The 15,736-nt window shown below is 42.2% G+C and overlaps 3 protein-coding genes across 3 annotated transcripts; 1 reads left to right on the top strand and 2 right to left on the bottom strand.

Annotated features, from left to right (window-relative positions):
* Positions 1–163: 163 nt before the first annotated feature.
* Positions 164–625, bottom strand: K444DRAFT_634750 (uncharacterized protein; the record flags this gene model as incomplete). Its single annotated transcript, XM_024883783.1, has 2 exons — positions 164–375; positions 517–625. 2 exons carry the CDS (start codon positions 623–625, stop codon positions 164–166), a joined length of 321 nt encoding a protein of 106 aa, XP_024730860.1.
* Positions 626–11,636: 11,011 nt separating this feature from the next.
* K444DRAFT_699591 (uncharacterized protein) lies at positions 11,637–13,373 on the bottom strand (the record flags this gene model as incomplete). Its single annotated transcript, XM_024887987.1, has 4 exons — positions 12,804–13,373; positions 12,325–12,715; positions 11,876–12,291; positions 11,637–11,797 (listed from the first exon to the last, which is right to left on the bottom strand). The coding sequence occupies exons 1-4, from the start codon at positions 12,880–12,882 to the stop codon at positions 11,637–11,639; spliced, it is 1,047 nt and encodes a 348-aa protein (XP_024730859.1). The 5' UTR covers positions 12,883–13,373.
* Positions 13,374–14,132: 759 nt separating this feature from the next.
* K444DRAFT_667632 (uncharacterized protein) lies at positions 14,133–15,458 on the top strand (the record flags this gene model as incomplete). Its single annotated transcript, XM_024887322.1, has 3 exons — positions 14,133–14,288; positions 14,348–15,294; positions 15,409–15,458. The coding sequence occupies exons 1-3, from the start codon at positions 14,182–14,184 to the stop codon at positions 15,456–15,458; spliced, it is 1,104 nt and encodes a 367-aa protein (XP_024730858.1). The 5' UTR covers positions 14,133–14,181.
* Between the last annotated feature and the right edge of the window lie 278 nt (positions 15,459–15,736).

The raw sequence follows: 15,736 nt of genomic DNA, 5'->3' as shown, positions 1-15,736 counted from the left end.
GCATGGTGACTAGCGAGATTAGGTATGTAGATTACAGAGAAAGTCACGTAATCGTAAATCTCATTTGAACAGGAACGTATTCTGCGTTGCTAAGTGAAACTAGAACTAGACACCACTGATAACTATACCGTAGCCTTCACCACCCCGGGTTTCTCACCAAGCTTCAGCCATTGATCGCTGCTGTCAACTTCGACGCCTCTTCTCCATTCACCGCCTTTGGCTCTGGATCTTGCCGATTGATCGTGATGACACCATTTCCGTTTGTATTCTCCTTCAATGCCTCAAAAGCGAACTCCATTGAAGCATGACCTTCAGGTGCAAAACTTTGCCCATATGGACGATAATATGTTCTGTCTGTAACTTCCACCAGGAACGCTGTAGTCGTCCTAAGTAACCCCCCGTCCTTGGAGTATAGATATTAGCAGCTCTACTAAATCCGCGTATAACTCTGGATTCGAAACTTCTCGCAATTAGATAGCAATATTTAAATTACTGTTTGAAAGAAGGTGAACTCACAAGCTACGTTGAATCCATCAATATCACCATTGTTGACCCAGTCTTCAAAAACTTCCCCAACGGCCTCCAGGTCACCAACGGGCATGGGGCCAAATCCACAGAAGGCCATCATTTTAATACGTCAAATGGCTATGCTTGATGCTCATCCGGGGGCATCTATCTCCATTGTCCCATGCACAAAGCATTACCACAAAAAGTGTTCTCGAAGAAATTAAGTTGAGTTTGTTTCTCGGCCATCTTGAAACGTCTGGCTTCAGCCAGCCTCGTGAGTTGTTTGATCCATGGAGCTCCCAAAGGCCTCATTTGTATAGTGAGACGGTTTGGTAGCCAATTCCGGGAACCGCTCCCGCAGGAATGGGGAGAATTTATCAGGCGGCACCTGACTCCACTTTATGAAGGCACGACTTTCAATGCGATGTCGCAAGACTAAGGAAATAAATGAGTTTCGGCATTCAGTGACACATCGCAAAGATAGATCGAAAACATCGGGATACCTCATATTGAGGTGATCCATTGGATGATTCAGCGACGAGATGTTGCTGAAGTGTGCGTTGTTTGTAGCAGGGAAGACTTGACCTCGGCAAGTAAACCCTTGAAGCCATTGCTACTCAGTGGACTTCAAGTTGAGGAAGAGGAGATTTCCTTTCGACTCACATTGCAAGAAGACACTTATTGCCTATTTCAAATACTGTTAGAAATCGCAGACAATTCGAATGGTAGTTGAACTCTAAACCCTCAATCTTCGTGCCACATTCGGTTTGTGAGCTTGCCGCTCTTGCTCAGGCGCTAATCACCCTCAGCTCACCCTCAGCTCCGCCAGCTCACCTGAGCTGTCTGAGCAACCTGAGTACCTAGTGCCTAAGCACTCCCTGCCTGAGCACTCCCTGCAGAGCCCCTGAGAAGCCCCTGATCAATCTGAATAGTACCCACTTAATTAATGAGGTTAGATATTGGATTAGGACGTGCATCATGCTATTTTGGTCAAGTTTTGACGATTATTGCGTTGAAGGCTTCGTCTGTGCAGGGAGACAAAGAGAAGTGTTTTTGCTTCGGGGATGAATGATTGTCTTGCTAAGCCGGTGAGGTTGGCGTTGTTGAAGGAGAGATTTAGGCAGTATTTGCAGATGAGTGATGGGGTCAATATGAACAAGACAGGAATTGAGGCGTTCAGATTTCGGCTAGATGGCTGCACGCATACACCATGCTTCATAGACCTGAGCTTAAGTCTTATATCTGCAAAGACGATCACATGTCAAATTTTTGAAGAGATTGAAACACCACAACAAGAGATGACCATTGTCACGTGCTGCGCACAGGCGTATATATAGCTTCTTCACCGCCCTTAGGGCACGATCATTCATACATATTTACACAAACACACCCACATTCCACTTCCACAGCTTGTCCAGGCCGTGACAACCACAACCTTCCTCCACTCTCTCCTTGTATACCAAGACATTCGATTGAAAGTATTTACTCGTCTAGAAGAAGAACGAGGGATACACGGGCCTCCTAATAGGGCAAATTCGCAGAGTCCACCGCAATCACCATCTACCTCATTTAGGGACGCCTCAATGGTCTCATCGGCTTCGTCATTGACGCTCCCACAATTATCGCTGATCGGACACTATTCACTCGTCGCATCCATCTTGTAGGATGTGCAGTCTGCCTCATTGAAGTGCACCTTGCGTACACTGACGGCGAAGACCCTTTGCCTGGGAGTCGAAAGGGCCACATCCTCGTTCGTGGACTGCGTGTGTTTCGTTCGACTTCCCACTCCTGTACCCCACTCCACAACTGTGTTATTCCCCATGGCCGGTCTAGGATGAAGAGACCTTACGTTCTTGGCTTCACTTAACCTTTCGATTTACCGTCATTGCTGCTCCTACAATCATGGACACGTCCGGCTCTTGGCCAAGTCGTTCTTCGATCTACCTTTGAACATCTGTTACTGTCATGAGCCCAGCGAGCCTATCTGTGGGATTGCATAGTCCGTATGTTGTGGAATGGTCTGGTCTGCGACCAGCTCTAATGAGCTGCGGCCGTAACCGGAAACGGAGGACTCTGTTGAGGTCTTCAAAACTTTGGTGAGGTTGTCGCGTTCGGATACGGTGCAGTGTTTCTCGGCGTCGATCGCTCTTGCCTCCCCGATCATAGCATCTTAGTGCGGGTAATGGTAATCTGTGATGAGGGAACCGATTTTAATGTCCTTAGAATGTAAGTGATACTTGAGCAACATAACTCTCGTGGCGACGTAGCTGTTGAGATGCAGAAAACAATTCAAAAGGATGATATTTAGGTAAAAAGGAGACAGCAAACTATTTCATAGAGTATTGGCGATCTCTTGTCCCAGGCATCATAGAATCGAAATCTTTTGACACTATCACATATGCCAAGGTTGAATTTATCAGGTAGAGGAGTGTAGAATTGACTTATTAGTTATTTATTATTTTTAATATTTTAATTAATAATAATATAATTAAAAGAATATAATTATTAGAATATAATTATTAGAATATATATATATATATATTCTTTTATAAGAGATATTAGTATTTATTATTTTTATTATTAGTAAATTATATTAATAATCAGATATTCTTTTTATATAAGTAAAAAAAGAAAAAAAAAAAGAAAAATTCTTACAATTAAGTAATTAAAACTTTAAATATTATTATTTTACTAAATTAGAAATTCGTATTAGTAATAGAAGTAAGCGTAAAGTTAATATTATCTTATTACAAATATTCTTGAATCTCGTTACTTACAGTAGTATAGAATTGCTTAGAGGTAATTAGACCAATCGAGCTATTAGAATTAATGGTTACACTCAACTCTCCTCCGGTATTCCAACCATCTCCCGGAACCTGATAGTCGATGACTACGTGTTCTAGAGCTGATGGATACATGACATTAATTACTGGATTGCCGCTGCCGCCGCCGGCGAAGTAGAATGATGAGCTGGGCGGAACGGGGAGGAAAGAATCTCAAGTGCGGTATCTATCCATGGGTAGAACTTTCAGTACAAATTTATATTACGAATCTAATAAAAGAAAGACTAGTTTAATGAAACGTACCATTTGAACCCCATACTCCACTATTCCAAGTCTTTATAGACAGCGCCAGGCTTGGGTCTTGATAGAATAACTGAAGTTGAGACGTTGCAGTGGCAGAGACTTTATAGGGTGTAATAGAAAGCCCTGTCCCAACAATTGTATCGACATTATAGCCAAAAGAGCCGGTTTGCCAGTTTTGGCTATTGTTGTTCAGGATAATATCGAAAGGCTCCCTCCAATATCTTGATAGGCTGCCAGTTGAGGAAGCTCAGGATAGAGATTGCCGAGATGAACAGTAAGCTGTGACGGTTGAGTTATATTTCTTGGGCTCCACGTTTTGATCCCAAAAGTACTCGCATAGTACATTGTTGGAATCTAGATAAAAGAAACTTCGCTGCTAGATGAATATTAGAACAGAGATAAAAGTAACTAATCAAAAGCCTTACTGAGGAGTTTCCCCATATCGACGCAGCAATAGGCGTTTTTGCCTTGGCTTCCACTAATTTGATCGGAGTCGCCCAATTATTTGGCGACGAGGAGCTGCAAGACGTCTCTCTGATGTAGTCATTTGTGTCCTGATAATATACGTATATATCACTGGCCCCTGGCGGCGCCTGTGAAGCATCATATAAGATAGCAGCGATGCTAGAGTCAGATCGAATGCCCTGGGCGGTACTTGTTGCAGCTGGTGGCCCTGTTGATGAAGTAGTTGAGGCTGAAGGTGATGTATTGTTTAGGGTCTGGACATGGGGGGGGGGGGGGGGGGCATCTAACACCGGCTTGTCTCGGGCTACCTAAAACCCAAAGTGGCGGAAGTCCGATTTATGTTCTTACCATGCTGTATGTAGGTCGTCGAAGAACTTAAGAGTAGGAACTTGAAGCGATTCGCAAGCTTCCGCTCCCATAGTGGGTCATACCGCATGGGACATCTACGTTGCGGTCAAAGACCGGAACTCCAGCAGGGACGACTACCCTTCGTTTTGCGCAAATCGTTGCTCTTCCTCCATCAGTGAGGGTTTGCTGGGTTTGACAGCGGTATACTACGACGACGAGGCTTAAAGAAACGCGCAACTTCCCCGTTCTTTGCGTGTCGTCCTCGGTATTGTCGCGAGGACCAATAACGAGAGCAATAACCTAATCGGTAACCTGATTGCTCTGTATGAGGCGGGGGGGGAAAGCCGTAAGGATCAAGTAATCAAGCGATTTTCGAATCCGGTTTTCGACTTTCGATATCTGATTTATGACATGTATATACCCTACCAAAAATCGTAAATATTATATATTACGCCTATATACTATACCCTCTCCCTATACCTCTATTACTACTTCAAATATCTACTTTCTTTAATTCTTCTCTCTCTCTCTCTCTCTCTCTCTCTCTCTCTCTCTATATATATATATATAGATAAGAGAGAGGGTTTATAGGGGGAAAGGGGAGAGGCAAAGCGAGAGAACTTAACCAAAAATTTATATTACTAAATTTTTAGTACCTATAGCCTGTAACTTAGTAACCGTAGCCCTAAAATTTAGCAATAAGTAGCCTATAATTATAGGGCTTCCTTTTCTAGCGAGTCGCATGCCTCGAACCTCGCTTTTCGCTTTCTACTTTTTTTCACTTTTCACTTTTCATTATAGTCAGTCCGATCCAAAAGCGACAAAACGGTCACTCTTTTACGCCCATAATAACTTTTTAACTACAACCCTAATTAATTTATACTAAGTAATACAATTATAGAATAGAACCAGGCGAAAAATACCTATTAATTAGATTTTTAATATAATTTATAGTTTATTAATAATCGAGGCTTAAAGTATACGGACCCTTTTTACTTTTTTGATTTTTCCCTATATAAAACGCAAAAATATTTGCTTACTAAGGTTACGTAAGCCCGGGCTTCAGGGGGAGATTGCGGCATCTCACCAGCCTTATTATTAATATAATAATAATAATTAAGTCCTATAAGCTCAAGTAAGCCTTCCTAAATACTAAATATAGCTTTTTCTGGTACTATATATATTATATATATAGTAGGTCCCTAATTATATAGGTTTTAAGCTAATTTTTGGCCGAACTAAATCTATAAACCTTACTTATTACTTAGCTACCTTCTTTCTCTTACTTTTGCATATTATCCCATTTATCCATTACCTTTTTAGATATCATTCTATAGCGTTTTTGCTTCCGTATATACCAAGTAGCTTGTTTAATACTTAATCCCTTCCGATATATATTTATCTAGCGGAATATATAATTACAAAACCTCCGTATAGTCTCAATCGAACAAGCTTCAAGTGCCTCTACTACCTTAATCTTGGTATCTGGGAAGCTAGTCTTCTTTACTTAACGATATCGAGTTTTGCTATACCCCCAGTATATCTCGATTAGATTAATTTCGTAGTAGAACTTCGGTAAAAATACAGCCTTATATCCCCGATCTATAATAAGCTCTTTAACTTGGGACTTCTCTTTAAAGAAGTCTTAGTAATTCAATAGTATACGAGCTAAATAATACATTTGTTTAATAGCAGGAGGGTATTTAAGGGGTATAGTACACTTAGTACCCTTTGGATACTTAAATCTTAAGCCAGGGATATTATAACCTCGCTTAATAAGAATCTGTTCTACGCCCTTAGGCTCTCTTTCTCTATTCGAATTAAGTTGCCAAAGGACTTAAATAATACCCTATAATCCCGGAATCATATATTCTAGTAGAAAGTATATATCCCTTCTATAGGCCTTAATATTACTCTTTTTAATCCCCCCTGATCCCTTATTTATACCAAAGGCATTTAGTATACCTTCGCTATACGAAGTATATATAGAAGACTAATTAAATATTAGAATAGCTATATAGTTTAGGTACTTCTATTCAAATATATCGAGCATCCTAGTAATCTGTACTAGTAGCTGTTTTATATCCCACCAGGGGTCCCTATTTGAGCCTGGATATATAATTTGACAGGTATCCAAATTAGGATTATCCGGGATAAAAATGCCTTTATTATTTAGTACCCTAATATGCCCCTTAGGGCCTATAAATTCAGAATCGTAAATTAGCCTCCCTTTACTCTTTCCAGGCATTTTTTGCTAATTATCTGCTAGCCAGAGGCTCTTTTTATAGTCAAATCTATAGAAATAGCTCTTATTATAGAAGTATATTATATATACCTGAACTCTAATTAGAAGTAAAGGTTGAATTATATACTATATACTAGCTTCATCCTCTTTATATTAAACTATATATAATAAAAGCTCTTTTATTAAGGGTAAAAATACCTCTTAATAATACTTAATTATATTAGGGCATTCGTATTCATCTATATAAAGCCCTTTCTTAGTCTTATGGTAATAAAAGCCGAGCCTAGGGAGCTATAAGTAAGCTATACTACGGGCAATAGGCTTTTCTATTATTAATAATAATCGAGATAAAATCTCCTAATTAATAGTATTCAGGAAATCGTTTAGTAATATTATTCCAAGCTCTTAATTAATTAACCAAATATAGCAGGCTAAAAAAATATCCTTATTATCCAGATAAAAAACACCCTCTCTTTTACTACCCCTAGTTTCTTGGGGAATACTATACTATTATTAATAGTAATTAAATAGCCCTCTAATTCGCCGAGCTAGTATCTTTCTATTATTTAAGCGGTAATTACTGGAAGCTACTAAGAGTAATATATTAACTCTTCCAAGTTAATATTACCCTAGCTTTAGAAGCTATTAGGTATATTACCGAAGTAAGTATAAGTCAGTAATTATATATAGAGTATATAGCTCTTTGGTTTGAGCTAGCTTAATATCTATATTATTAAGGACTTCTTGGTAAGTCATTCGTATATCTAGAGCTTTATTATCTCCGTAAGCGTTTCTAATAAGGGTATCCAAAAGTAGCTCGTTTATTCCATTATCTTTATCTTTAAGCCTTTACTCTTCCCTTAATTATATATTCCTAGGGATATTAATTAACCTCCTAATAATATTGAATTATAGCTTCTTTTATTTAAAAGATAGTATGATTATAGGAGTCTTAAGCCTACTAAATTACTCTATAACTTGAGTATCTTTTATCCTCTAATTATATATATGTTTTTATTAAGTTCTCAATGGCTTTACTAATTCCTTTATTAATTTGGAAATATACGAGCCTCTGGAAGCTAGAAATAATATTAGTATATTTATATTATAATAAAATAAAATAAGATAAGAAACTTACTAGCCTACTCTATAAGTCTTTACTCTTGCTATATGAATATAGGCTTCTCCAAAATAATCGTCTTATTACCACTAATAATAAGCTTTTACTAAGCCCAAAAGAGAGTCGAATCTTCAAGCTCTACTTCGTTATTTTATTTAATATCTAATTTATCAGAATTATTCTCTATATTAGAGGGTTTCCCATACCGTTTGTTAATAGATACTTGGATTGCAGCTTCTTTAGCTATAGTAAGAACTATAATTAAATCAAGAGTCGAATTAGCTCGCTTGCATTTCTAAAAGCTTATAGAGGTAGCCATTAGAAATATATAAAAAGGGCACTGAATTAGGTTTGTGGTTATTAAGATATTAATATAATTATAGAAGAGCGGTTAACTAAGGGGGCAGTTACGTAATAACCAAAGTAAAAAAACGACTATACAAAACGCAAAAATATTTGCTTACTTAATTACGTATATTATAACTTCCTTAATAATAAAGATATTATAATTTTGAGAACATAGAATTAATTCCTATAGTATATAGTATAATTTTAATTAATACGATTTATATTAATTAGTATTGTAGTGGTTTTTATTTTTTTTTGTCGCTTTTGGATCGGACCGACTATACTCGCCCTCTAACCCCCTTTCCCCCTATAAACCCCCTCTCTTATCTATATATATATATATAGAGAGAGAGAGAGAGAGAGAGAAGAATTAAAGAAAGTAGATATTTAAAGTAGTAATAGAGGTATAGGGAGAGGGTATAGTATATAGGCGTAATATATAATATTTACGATTTTTGGTAGGGTATATACATGTCATAAATCAGATATCGAAAGTCGAAAACCGGATTCGAAAATCGCTTGATTACTTGATCCTTATCGCTTTCCGTAACAATCGGCTTGTTGAGCAAGCCATATGTCTTGCTTTTGAGCGCCACCAAAAGTTTTGCTAAGTGTGTATTTGGTTCGTTTGTGTTGGAATGACCCTTCAGCCACCCTTGAGGGGTATCATGTAAGAGTTATAACAGGTTATAACAGTTTGATCACGTTATCATAGTCACGTGTCAGCACCAAAACATGAAACTCCCACCACATTACCTAGTCTGCTAACGAAGGCACACAATGAAACTTATATGGGTAACTGTATGTCCAACCACTATCTAGCCTCGAAAGCTATCCCAAAACGGTCATTTTTGCTCAAGGCAGTAACTCCGCAGTCAATTTCGTCCCTCATATATTTTATAAAGGCTCTAAGGGCGGTAGAGATATCGGAGCAACTCAATTTTCAGCTTACCGGGTAATCTATTGAGAACCATGAGCATTGGTGGGGTTGAGATACAAATTGATGCGGAGTATATCGATACTGGGAATCATTGAGATCGTCGTAAAGGAAAGACAAGGGACTTGGGTTGAAGACAACGCTCTAGGCGATGAGGCTGTCTCTTGTTAATATAGTGGAATAAATTTGACATTTTTGCATCCTGAAAAGCTGTAATAGTAAGCCTTATATCGAGTGTCAACTTGGAAAGATCTTTCAACTCAGGGACTTAGTGTATGACTGTTCTAGTAGGTGGTGAGGGTGAAGGAGCACTAAATCACATAACGATGCCCCGAAGTGCCCTGAAGTTGAAGCTTTGTCAGCAGGGACCAGATCGCTGTCAAAAATCGTCACTCAGCAACTTCATCTCACGAGCACCATGAAATGGAATTGAGAGTGAGTGACTCTAAGATCTGAGACTGGACTACGCACTCTCTTGTCCTTCTTGTTCTCCGGAATAGATAAAGGGCAATAGCGAGAACGATGAGATTACCGAACTCAATATTTGCAGCGTTGGAATTCGATCTTCTGCTAGAGATGCCTGGAAACGTCGGAGTGGGAATCGAAAGGCCTAGGCAACTATGCGTTCAGGTATTCTGTAATCTCCAAATCACGTTCCTTTAGAGACCTTGAATGCAGGGGGAGGATTTGGCGCCCTACGCCCCCATAATGCACTTTACATATGGTTCGGTCTTGGGTCTAATAATAATTCCTCCTTCACACATAAATACATGAATATCCGTTCCGCTGCCGCCAGGTTCGTGTTGGCTCGTGCGCATCTAAGCGAACTAAACTAGCAAATCATATCGCTAGATTCTTTGGTTTAAGGCCTCTGATTTGCTGCAAATTTGAGGTATATTTGATCGCGGAATCACGAACCTGGCGGCAGCGGAACGGATAGAGAAACCAGAAATTCAGAAAAGAATATAAGGATAGAATTAGTATATCAAAGAATTAATTACATTAATCAAATTAATTAATGTAATTCAATCTGTTACGTAACTATAATAAATCACTGTTTACTTAATAAGTATTACAGGGAAACCTGGTTATAAGGGTAACCTGTTTATAAGGGTAGTAAATCGGGAACCAAATTTTTTTTTCCTACCAAAATTAGTCTGGTTATAAGGGTAACCCCTTTATAAGGGTAATTATTCCGGAACCGGCCGTACCCTTATAACCAGGTTTCCCTGTAAATAACTAAGGCACCTATTAGTGTAATGGGCACACGTGATGGCGCATGGACAGGTGTCAGATATCGTGGATCTAGTTCCCTATTTTGGGTAAAGCTTGCGATTGGAATCGTACGGATCGTATCGGCTCGCATTTCCTAGTTAAGTAAAGGGCTTCGCATGCTTGGCTAAGCACTAGGGAATATATAGGGAGACGCTCCTAGCTTTGGAAAGGGGCATCAATTAGTCTTTTATTGGAATCAATTCTTGGAATCAGTTACACTTGCAAGCGTCACTCTATAGCTTACTTACCTTGACTACTTGTGCATCACCCTGCTATTACGTGCCTCACAATTAGGTAGCCCTAGTTAAACTAAGCTAGGGCTTATATAATAGTAGCTGTATACTAGCTTTTAATAATAATAAACTAGTTATTCTCCTATATTCCCCCTTTTTTAATTTAGCTTCGAGTCGCTTACTAAGCGTTGCCGCCCCTGATTAGTATAGTACTAGATCTAGAGCGGGCAGGAGCGTTACCAGATTAGGCTAGCACGGTCACGTATAGAATCACGTGTGTTTTAATTAGATTAATCATGATTAATCTAATTAATACGTGAATAGAATATAATTAATGAATATATTTCGTGATTAGATTAGATTAATGGCCATTAATCTAATCTAATCACTTGACACACTGGATAGAATAATCATATTGAAATTAGGGGCCTGAGGCCCCTAATAGGCTTAGTAAGCCCTGGAACAGAGCCTTAGGGGCTGTGTACTAATGGGGCTTAAGCCATAGGATTATTACTGAGTAGATTATGCCCTGTAAGGTTGATACAGGACATAATATGCCCTGTGAGGCTAAATCGGTTCAGCTGAGGTTGAATGGTTCAGTATAAGGCTCTCTGGTTAGGGGTTTAGTGCATGTGACTTAGGGGGTTCAGGGCTATATATACGGGCTACTTACCACTGTAGAACAGCAGTCAATTCAGTACGTTTTACTTGGTTTACATTGCAAGCACGTGACCCTTGCTTTAGCTAGTTCAACAAATCAGAGATGCACGGATAAAATGTGTGAAGAGGAGCCACCCTCTTCGTACGAGTTTAGTTTCTGGTATTGATGACCAAAGACGAAAGGCTTTATCTTAGGTGCCTGAAATACACAAGACAACTTTAGTTAACTCTTTGGGTGTCGACAAAGTTTATTACCTGACATCCCTGCGAGGCCTAAGGCCATATAATGGTGCGGTGGAACAAGGAGAAAAGACATCGGAGCCGTTCTATGGCATATACCATTGTCTGCTATTATCACTTTATATTCTCTCATTTTAGGTCAGACTATCTTACAATTGCCTCCTACAATATTTTACCCAGCGCCGTGGCACCCATCAGCGGAAGCTCCGCCTGCCGATACGACGGCGCGGCCGACACACGCCTTCGTTCCGATGGGCAGGTTTCCCGAGGCATGCCACTGGTAGGTTTCACTGGTTAGTGTTTTGAAGCTCCACCCGGTCAAGGCACCGCAACCTATGTTCAAATATGATATTAGCCTCTAAATCGGTGACTAGGTTGGCATGTCGCCGGGCCGAGACCCCTTTCACCTACCTTGAATCTGTTTCTTCAGCCCAGAACCATCGGTGCCGAACTTTGTGGGATCAAAGTTCTTGCCGTAGACGTCGAAGTGGTCTAAGACGAACTTGTACGAGTCACCGCATGTATCCGCTGCGGGGGAAGGGGGAGCAGTCGTCTTGGCCGGTGGTGGTGCCGCCGTCGTCGTCGCCGTGGGAACTTCGTCATCCGGATCGGGAGGCCCGTTACCGAATGCCTCCAGATTGGCGGCCAAAACGTTGGTGGCGTCTGAACTGCTCGGATCTGTACTGTTGTCGAAATCGACGTAGAGGGAGACAGGGAAGTTGTTATCATCAAAGTCATCTTGGGCTGTGCTTGGGTTTTGCTTTCCAGGAACTCCGGGGAAGTATCCCGTGGTATCCCACCACCCAGATGGAGGGTTAGTATCAAGACTACATAATGGTTATACGAATCACTGAACTTACCAGATAGCATTAGCTAGTATTGCGTAGCTGTCGGCGTTTGTTGAAGCTCTGGTCGCGCCGCCGCCCTGGTTAAGACTCCGTTTGGCCAGGTTGTGAACCAGCCTTGGGCCGTATGCCTTGATATCATTTGTACCGGGTTTTTCACCTTCTGGAATAGGGGCGACATATTCATCGGTGATATGTGGCTCATCGGCGCCGTTCGCAATACGTGTATGCATCAACTCGTGGAGGAAGAATTGACCGGTGTTCTGTAGCCAGGTCATATCGGTAGCAAATTTGTGCTGCCACTCGCGAGGTCCCTCTCTACGTCGGCGATCTTGGTGTCGAGAGTATCCAGGCTGAAGAACAGGGGACAGAGAGTAATATAGTGGTAATAATACACCCAGCCACTGTACGTCCAAGCATAGCCTCCGACTCCTTTGCCAGCGATCATCTGGTTGCACTGTTTCTTGGTATCTTTACAGCTGACCGTAATATATTCTTTATCAGACGTTTCAGGCGTCTTGAACTGCCAGGCACGCTTGAGATTGCCGGCAATTCGGGTCTGCTGCGAGGCATAGTCGGGCCCCATATAAAAGATCTCAGAGGCTCGGCCACGGGCGCCTGCACCACTATTTGGGAAGTCGGACGCCTAGGAAGCTAGTGTTGTCGCATCCCAGACGGCAGTTTCTAGTGCGGACTTTTGAGGGTCGGTGCAATTCGAGTCATTGTCAAAATAGAGGTAGCCTCCAGATCCTCCTCCCATAGCGTTAAAACAGTCATCGGATGGGTTTTGTCCGTCGCATAAGCTGGGTTGGGGAGGTATGCCTGATGGATAGGGGTTTGAGGCCCGTGCCGGAAAAGAAATTGACTTGGGGATTGATGTGGGATCCGAACTAGAAGGGTTGTTCACGTCCAAGCTGGACGGCGCTGGAGCGAGAGGTCTGGGGCTAGCAGCGACTACTATACATAAGTAAAGCAGTACCAAAGCCGTGTGCTGCATAGCTAGTACTTTTTGTAAGGGAAAAGAATAAGAGAGGGCGAATTAATGGCAGAACGGGATACCTGTGCTCTGAGAAGTATTTCGAATAAGGGGAAAAAGCTGCTGCATTATATACCTGCCTATGCAAGAACCAACATGAGATTTTTCAGACGGCACAAGTTTAGGATTCATTCCTTGCTTAGCAAAAGCCTCGATGGAGAAGCTAACTATAGCAAGGAGAGAGAACTTGCGCCTCCATAACTATAAAGAACCAACATAGGATTTGCAAAGTCTATAGTATAAACAGAAACCGCCTGGTCAGCCCTGGGAGAAGTTAAGTTAGTGAGATGTTGGTACCTATACTAATAAGAATTTGGGAATAAACCTCGTATATTATAAATAGATAGTGTTGGTTGTTGTTTCACGTACCTAGTAAACCTTCGCTAACAGCGCTTTGGCCGTGGATTGACTGGCTTCTAGTCCACAGTATGAACAGAAAACGCCTGGTCAGCCCTGGACAGTGTTGGTTGTTGTTTCACGTACCGCCCCAGCCCCCACTATGCCCCATTTTGTTTCCTGTGCCATAATTTCTTGAATACTCCGGCCCAGAGAATGACCACAGTACCCCTCAGGCCTGCCACAGCCGTGGCATATAGGATAAAATAGTGCGTGGTGGGGGCTGGGGCGTCGTGGGTGGACTGATTGGCTTCTAGAGCTGCCGATGATCGCGTAGCGCAACTGTCCTTTTTAGATGCGCGACCTCCCGCCTTGAGAACCGCAGTTCTTCAAAATTCTGCTCTTCTCAACACGCTCCTCGCTGGCTTAATCATCAACCAAGAACTTGCTACTCAGCAGTGTTTTGCTTCTCGCCTTGATAAAATTATTGGACTTTGACTATGGCTAGAATTCTTTTGCGAAGCTTGTTGGCGATATACCTCCTTTTTAATCACCAAGTACGCTCGGCAGACTACGGTGTTGGCTTTGACCTGGCACTTGACTATGGGTAAGAACATGACCCCGACTTTAGATTGGTGATAGTGAGGCTTAATATGTGCAACACAGTGTCGCTAGTGTCTATTTCTCAAATGGCACGGCCGTCAACATTGCAAAGATCCCAGGCGGTCCAGCGTACAAGCAAATGATGAGAGCGACAGAGGTTTTAGATGGCCGCGCGACGGCTTATCACACATGGTTCGGTGACATCTTGGAGGTCGGCACTGGAGCAGCGCAGGCATTCTTAGGTCTGCGATCAGTGGGTGACCTTCTATCCCTACGGCTTGGTAGCAGGGACACCCATTCTCAGTCCTTGTCACCTATGTTGAAAGCATTGAAGACAGCAACGGAGTCATACCTAGAAGCCTCGATATCGGCTGCAGAAGTCGTCGTCCCGTTTCCCGTCTCTGACGCTTATCTCGATATCCTCCGTTCCACCTGCTTCTCCCTCTCATTACATATGCCCATGTCTGCACAACCACCTGCGGGGATCCTCGCAGCGCGTGCCCACGGCATGGTTGGAAAGTGCAACATCGTGACTCGTGACAAAGGGTCGGAGCAAGGCCAAGCGGACGACCCAATGCAACTCATTCTCACCGTCGACTACACCCAGGCAGCCCTCACGGCCCTCCTGGTTGTAGAAGAATGTGGCGTCTTTGAGTACCGGCGCGTACTGCACGACACAAGCCTTGGTGTTGACGGCCTTTCTGGAGGATCCGACACCAATCGCGGCGATCTTGTGCGTGCGCTACAGAGCTTTACTCGTCTACCGCTCGAAGACGATAATGGCGATGAGTTAGGGCGGATTAGTAACTTGGTCCTTCTAGGCGAATCGGCGGGCGACCAGCGGCTCCATGACGTGCTGAAGGACGTTCTGGGCGAGCGGTTTCACCGTCTAGCCACGACTGTTAGTGGCGAGCACACGAAGAATATTGATCCCCTCTATGCCGCTTCAAGGGGCGTTGCGGAGGACTGTTGGGACCGACTGGAGTACCAGTCAAAGCGAGCACAAGTAGGTTAGTGAGAGTAAGTATAGTAACGTCCTAGAGATGAAACTCAAGCTACCAATATACGTCCTACCTTACTACCTACTCTGCTTTACTATGATCCCTCCTGCTGCCATCTAACAGTGTCCGACTGTTACAACCTTAGGCTTAGTGATGCGAAGGCAACACAGTAGAACTTCAGGCAGGCGCCATGGGCATGGCCTGATCACGTGATGATCCTAAGGGATCTTGAGGGTTCGATTCAATGCTTTTGGGAGCTGTTTTGACGTTGTCTGAAGGTTCCTCGCAACCCGGAAGAACGCTAGAGCAGTAATAACTAGCACCGACTCTTCATGAAGGTTCGGAGCAGTTTGGGATGAGCTTCAACGGCTCAATTCGCGACCTGTCTGAGAAGCGCAGCGATGCAAGAAGAATTTGAGAGCTATAATGCTCTCTGATGTGGGAGGCCAAA

Source organism: Hyaloscypha bicolor (genome assembly GCF_002865645.1).
Source record: "Hyaloscypha bicolor E unplaced genomic scaffold K444scaffold_136, whole genome shotgun sequence".
NCBI classification, from domain to species: Eukaryota; Fungi; Ascomycota; class Leotiomycetes; order Helotiales; family Hyaloscyphaceae; genus Hyaloscypha; species Hyaloscypha bicolor.
Note: the sequence above shows the minus strand (reverse complement) of the source record. Positions and strands in the feature narration are given on the sequence as shown.